The sequence below is a fragment of the Vombatus ursinus genome, unplaced genomic scaffold (assembly GCF_900497805.2).
Source record: "Vombatus ursinus unplaced genomic scaffold, bare-nosed wombat genome assembly UNPS02015066.1, whole genome shotgun sequence".
Lineage (NCBI taxonomy): Eukaryota > Metazoa > Chordata > Mammalia > Diprotodontia > Vombatidae > Vombatus > Vombatus ursinus.
Window position 1 is genome coordinate 8,688,757 of NW_020954844.1, and position 6,831 is coordinate 8,695,587.

At 48.5% G+C, this 6,831-nt stretch overlaps 1 protein-coding gene across 1 annotated transcript in view; it reads left to right on the plus strand.

Moving 5' to 3' along the window:
- SIGLEC1 (sialic acid binding Ig like lectin 1) overlaps nt 1-6,831 on the plus strand; it is a 51,775-nt gene that overhangs the window by 14,905 nt on the left and 30,039 nt on the right. The window contains exons 5-8 of the mRNA XM_027846135.1: nt 2,519-2,785; nt 4,037-4,291; nt 5,236-5,535; nt 5,938-6,195. Of these exons, the coding sequence (XP_027701936.1) occupies nt 2,519-2,785; nt 4,037-4,291; nt 5,236-5,535; nt 5,938-6,195 (1,080 nt within the window). The remainder of the gene's footprint in view (nt 1-2,518; nt 2,786-4,036; nt 4,292-5,235; nt 5,536-5,937; nt 6,196-6,831) is intronic.

Here is a 6,831-nt window from a genome sequence, read left to right on the forward strand (position 1 = left end):
TTATTCCTATGTCTCCCTAGATAAATATCTCTGGGATTGCCATCCCCTTACTGGAAAAAAGATTCTATCACCTCTAAGACTAATGTAAACTGCAGACCCAAGCACAGCTAAGCCTTTCAAGGTTGATGGTATACATCTTTCCTCGGGTGGGGCAGGTGGTGGAAGATAAAGAACCGATCTTGCCTTGCTTAAAAAACAGTAAAAAAAAAAAAAAGGCTTTTCCTATTGCTGCTGAATTTGAATAAAAAAAAACTTTGGTTAACTAAAAAATTAAATTAACTAAATTTAGTGAACTATTTATTAACTAACAAAAAAAGAGGTTAGTTCTATAGATAGAGGTAAAGTAAGCCAAGTGGAGATAAGTAATTTAAACTTAATCTTAAAGACAAATGAGTCAATTTTTTTTTTTGAAATAAAGACCAGGTCTCTACCCTCAGGGAGGCCACAGTCTACTTGTGGAACTCTAGGTTTTCTGTAAGGTACAGAACTAGCCTTCCCGACACTGTTATTGCCTCCTAGGCATTTTATCTGTATTTTGGGAGCTGCCAGTTGGGGGAGGTAGGAAGGGGGGAAGGGGTGGATTGTGGTACCTGGGCCACTGCCTTGTGCTTGAATAGTTTAGATGAAGAAAATGGCTTAAAAGGGAATTGTGCACAATTTTGCACTCAGTTACCCTTTTACTAGGAGATTGGAAAGGCAGTTTTAAAAAACCAGCCTAGCATAACATTTACTTGAATTACTTATTATTACATTCAGATCAGTGACATACAATTGGAGGCAAGATTTAAAGAACCATTAAACACCTAGGTACAGTTTGGTACCTTTCTCACCGACCCTTAAGTGTTGCCAGTCATTGCCTCATCTAAGAGTGCTTTCCCTCACCCTTCCTTGGGACCCACCCTAACCCTTTGCTGGCATACTGAGCTATCCACAGTCTCTGAGGGACTTCCTCAGGGTCAGAAGGAGGCTGTTCTAGACCTCCCACTCCCCTGCTTATTATTTATCTGACTCCTTGTTTGCAGCTTTTTGAGGGTCACTCTGCTCTTCTGGGCGCTCTGCTCTGCCCTTGCCATCATTTTTCTCAGGGTACAAGAGAAATAGAAAAATTATACAGCAACAAAACAAAACAATATAACTGCCCCAAAACCCACCCTCCTAAAAATCCCATAAAGAGCCTTTTCCAATCAGAGAAGGGTTTTCCAATTCAAACACTATTTTAAAAAATATTTTTTAATTGATATTTTCTGTTTCTTCCATAACCCTAGTTATCTTTTTCCCCCTCCAGAGAGTCATCCCGTATGATAAATAATATTTTTTAGAGAGAGGAAAAAAAAGTCAGTACAATGGTTCAATCATTGAGAAAAGTCTGAAAACATGTAATGTGTATCACCGTGGACAGTGACATTACTATAATGCTTTTTGCTCTCTCTTCTCCCCTCCAATGATACCAGCCTTATACTATTAAAGAAAACCATTAAATAGGCTCTTAGCACATCCAATTACTTTACTCTGGATGCAGAATGCTGTTTTAAAGGGACTTTTATGGCACGATGAATAGAGTACTGGGCTTGGAATCAGGAAGACACCTCTTCATGAGTTCAAATCCAGCCTCAGAAACTTACTAGCTGTGTGGTCCTGGATAAGTCACTTAACCCTGTTTGCCTCATTTCCTCATCTGTCAAATGAGCTAAAGAAAGAAAGGCAAACCACTCCAGTATCTTCCCCAAGAAAACCTCCAAAATTGGGTCGTGAAGAGATGGGCACAACTGAGCAACAAAATTAGCTCTTTTCACAGATTTGAAATGAAATCCTACATAGTACTTCTAAACAGATCTTGAATGACTTCCTCACCAGAAGATGACTGATTCATCCATGAAACAGAGAACAAAATGGGATTGCTTAGAATTAAGTGCTCTTAAGTGGAAACAGGAGTCCAGAAGAGGGAGAGTTCTGCGTGAGCAGGGATCATCTGGGAAAGCTTCTTGGAGGAGTGGATTGGCAGCTGGACCTGTTCAAGAGCAGCCTATGTAACAGGGAAAAGATGGGTAGAGGAGAGGAGGGAAGGTGCTTTAGTGTTGCTGCAGGTCAGGACCCTGGTTCATCTGGGAGGAGGGCTGAGAGAACCAATGACCTCTCCCTCTCCCAATATTCCCACATCCGCTGGGCTGTTGCAGGCAAGGCCGCTGTGGTGCAGACCCGTGGCAGCATGGGTTGACTCTGCCCTCAGGTGGTTCACTCTGGGAGCCCACTATGGACCTATTGAGCAAGAGGGGTACAGCAGTCATTTTTAGGATTCAGTAAGATTAAAAGAGAGAACTGAGGGACCCAGAGCAAAGGCACAATCGAAGTCTGGGTTAATCGTGGAGAGCTTTCTGGAAGAAGGGAATTTGCATAAAGAAGAGGGGCATGGGTTACCGAGTGAGGAGAAGAAGTGAAGCTCTCAGCTCCACCAACCTCACTAACTGTCCTCTCCATCTGATGGACGCTGCTCCTTAGTCATTCTCTTCTTTCTTTCTAGATGCCCCCAGAGGAGTGGAGGTCTCTCTAAGGCCCTCCCAGCAGAACATCCACCTGGGAGATTCCTTTGCCCTCACCTGTCACATCAATGGCAGCCATCCTGAGCCCACTGCCTTCAGGTGGTTTAAAGATGGTGTACTCTACAATGCCAATCAAAAAGTGCTCCAGGTGAGCAAGGCCACATGGGAGGACCACGGGAGCTACTCCTGTGAGGCAGACAATGCGGTGGGCACCGGGGCAGCTGGCCCCATCACTGTCCCCATCTTTGGTGAGTTCCTCTAACCAGTGCTTTTGATATTATGAAGCGTGGTCCCCTTGGATTCTGGAAAATCCTTCTCTGATAGGACCTGCTGTGGGTGAGCCACCTTGGGCTGACCTGGGAAATGGGTGGAATCTGTTCCCTCTTCTGGGCGGGAGTAAACATTCTGGGATCTCAGTCCCTTTCTGTCACCTCAGCCTTGCCAATGAGCTAAGAACTGGTCCTTGGGCCAGGAGGTAGGGAGAACTGCAGCAGGTGAGAGCCTTGAGAGTCAGCTGGTGCTGGTACCTGGTGAGGTGGGAGAGGCTTGTGGGAGGTTTCCATCAAGGGGCCCAGACTATGTGGTGGGGTAAGGGTTAGATTTTAATTAATTTAACAAGCATTGATCCTTTGCCTACTGAGTGCAGAGCACCGTCTGGGCCACTGGGGGGCATGTAGGGGGCTTAGGACTGATGGAGAAGAGCAGATTTGAACTCAGGTTAGACCAGGTTTCAAATCCTGCTCTTGCCGCTTAACTAGGAAGACTCCTTGAAGGCAAGGGCTGTTTCTTTGACCTCTTAGTATTCCCAGCACTTAGAAGGGAGATTGGCATAGAATCAGAGCTTAATAAGTAGTTATTGGACCCTCTAGGGGGCGCCATAGTGCACAGGGAGTTGGGAAGACTCATCTTCGTGAGTTCAAATCTGGCCTCAGACACTCACTAGCTGTGAAACCCTGGGCAAATCCCTTAACCCATTTGCCTCGGTTTCCTTGTCTGTAAAATGAGATGAAGGAGGAAATGACAAACCACGCTAGTATTCAGTAACCAGTATATCCAATATCCAAGAAAACCCCAAATGAGAGTTGGAAATGACTGAAAAATGACTGAACAACAAAGTCGTTATTGAATTACATTGAAATTAAAGCTCTTTGAGAATATGCCCTGGCATGCACTAGATTGAATTATAAGATTGGATCAATTTCCACCAGACCCTAAAAAACTGGGGCAATTGAATATCCTTGGAGCTCAGGCCACAAAGTTCAGCCCTGGCGGAGCATAGAACTGGGTTTGTCAGAGGCTCTAATTAAGGGTGGGGAAGCAGCGGCTGGGGTGGAGGTCCTGTTGCTTGGACTCAGTGCCTCACAGATCCTCGGTCCCTGCTCTCGTAGAGCCCCTGGATTTATGGGACAGACACAGGCCCTGCCCCTGGGGAGCTCTCGGCCTCAGAGATCCTGCCTGGCCCCTTCCCTCCCTCATCCTGTCCCCTCCTGTCCCCTTAGATCCTCTGATCCGAGTGCAGCCACCTGGGATCATCCGGGAAGGGCAGGCGGTGACTCTCGCCTGTGCCCTGCCTGGGGGGGAGCAGCAGAACATCTCCTACAGCTGGTTCAAGAACAATGCGTGGATCGAGGGCTTGGCGGCCCAGGCCCTGGTGTATGCTCGGGTCAGCAGCGCCCACACCGGCTTCTACTTCTGCCAGGTGCAGAATTCCAAGGGCGTCCAGGCCTCCCCGCCGGTCAGCCTCGTGGTCACCTGTGAGTGGCCCTCATCCCGGATAGGAGTTGGGGGCTGGGAGGGGTGGTGGGGCGGGCCCTTTGGCAGCTGAGGCGTGTGCTCTGACCTGCTCCCTCTTCCTGGCAGCAGCCCTGTGTTGTGGAGACAGCCCTGGGCTTGGTGTCAGGAAAACCAGGCCCGCTCTGTCTCTTCCAGAGCGGCTGTGTGGCCTTGGGAATGTCACTTATCTCTGGGGGTCACTTTCTCCATCTGTTAAATGAGAGGAGCTTGCTCTTTGTAAGCTCTTTTGGCCTCCAGATTGATGACTGCAGATCAATAGCTTCACTCAGCCTGATTCCTGGGCCTTCTGCACTTTCTGAACAGTTTTTCTCCCTAGTACCACCCTCACCTTCCCCATCCTACCCCATCATAGCATTGTTCCTAGGGTGACTTCCAATGGTGAAATTCTGTGATTCTGTGATCCAACAGTGGTGTAGCCTTGAGAAAAACACTTATCTTCTCAGGCTGTTTCCATAGGTGAAAGGGGTTAAAAATACTTCAATTTCCTGCCTCACAGAATTTCTGTGGAAAAACAAAATATTATATGAAAAAGTATGTAGATATAGAGGGTGTCCCAAAAGTCTTGGTGCAGCTTTAAGCTATTAAACTACCCACATATTGTGTGTGTGTGTGTGTGTGTATCTTCTCTCCAATATGATGTTCTTTTTAAATGGCCGTCATAATCCTTCATAAATGTAAAGGCATCTTGGGGACCCTGTAGGAGGCATGCGCCATGGGGCTTCCAAGCCCTAGAAAGGTTAGGGGTAGGGAAGCCAGTAACTCTCTTAAGAGAAGTCCTGTAAAGCTTCCTGGAGGAGGTGTGATGGGATGTTAGCCACCATCCTTCCCCGAGTGCTGTGCCTTCCTCTGGGCCCCTGGACCAGGCCAGATGTTCTCACTCAGCTCTCGTCTCTAATCTGTGCAGATCCACCCAGGGTCCCTGTGCTTACCTCCTTTCTGGAAACACAGAGGGGCCAGAGAGCCATCATCCATTGCTCTGTGGACAGTGAGCCCCAGGCCAACCTGACCCTTCGGCATGGTGACCAGCTGCTGGCCTCCTCCAATTCCCAGGATGCACCCAGTCAACGCTTCAGTGTCTCCAGTGGCCACAACTCCCTGCGTTTGACTATTCAAGGATTGGAAGCTGATGATGGTGGGGATTACCAGTGTGAGGCCACAAATGCCCTCGGGAAGGCCACCTCCAACCATGACCTCAAGGCTAACAGTAAGGGTGGCATTGAGGCTGGGGTGGTGGTGGGGCAGTCATGGGAAGGGTCTCAGAAATGTTGCAGGGGACATTCACTCTGGACTGTCTTCTGAGAATCTCAAAGACCTTCCTAGATGAAGCTCTTCTTGTATATACTGAGTGAACCCTACAACTTGGATTAAGCATTAAGGCCTGGCCTCTATTGGGAACTCAAAAAAAGTGTCCAGAGAGGAAAGGAAAGTTCATTTAAACTAAAAAAAAAAGATGGGGAGAGGAGAAATCCCAGAAGACTTCTTGGAGTTAAGGTCAAGGTGGCCTGAAGTGTATTCCAGGCCTGGGTAGAGTCTCAGAGGCAGCAGGTTGGGATTTTCATGAGCTGATTGACACGGTCCCTGACCCTTCCCCCTTCATTCTCCATAGCAGCCTGGGTTGGAATCGATCCCACTGCCGAGGTGGTAGAGGGCGAGGAAGTGACGCTGAACTGTGTGGCTGCCCAGGGTGACCAGCCCTATGCCCTCTACACCTGGTACCGAAATGGAGAGTGGCTGAAGGATGGACCTCTGAGCTTCCTCACCTTTCCCAAGGTGCTCAGTGCCAATGCAGGTTCCTACCACTGCCGGGCCCAGGACAGCCTGGGCAGCAGCCGGACCTCACCTCCTGCTGCCCTTACGGTTCTCTGTGAGTGTGCCCCAAGACTCTGGGGTTGGGGAATCCTCTTGGCCTCCCTGCCTCCACCCATCCAATGTCACCTACCCAACATTTCTTTACTGAACACCTGCTGGGTGCCTAGGATCGTGCCAGACACTGGTGGGGGCCTGGAGAGTGGGGGAGGGGGCAAGGGAAGAATCTGGTCCTGTCTTCCAGGAGCTCACAGACTAGTTTAATTCACTTCAATTCAGCAAGCATTGATTCGACGTCTATTATGTGTCAGGAGCATTATATGCTGGTTTTGGGGAAAGAAAGGCAAAAACCAGCCTCTACCCCCAAGGAGCTCACGATTGAATGAGGGGCACAGCATGCAAATAAGTACATACAGACAAGATGTAGAGACGAGATGAATGGGGGCAATCCTGGAGGGAAGGACTTAGCATTAGGGGGATTGGGAAAAGCTGCTTGCAGAAGGTGGGATTTGAATTGAGTCTAGAAGGAGACCAGGGAAGTCAGGAGGCAGAAGTGAGGTAGGTCGGCATTCCAGGTGTGAGGGACAGCCATGGAAAAAGCGAGGAGTTGGGACATGTCATGGGTAGCAAGGTAGCCAGATAACAAAGTGTGTGTGTGTGTGTGTGTGTGTGTGTGTGTGTGTGTGTGTGTGTG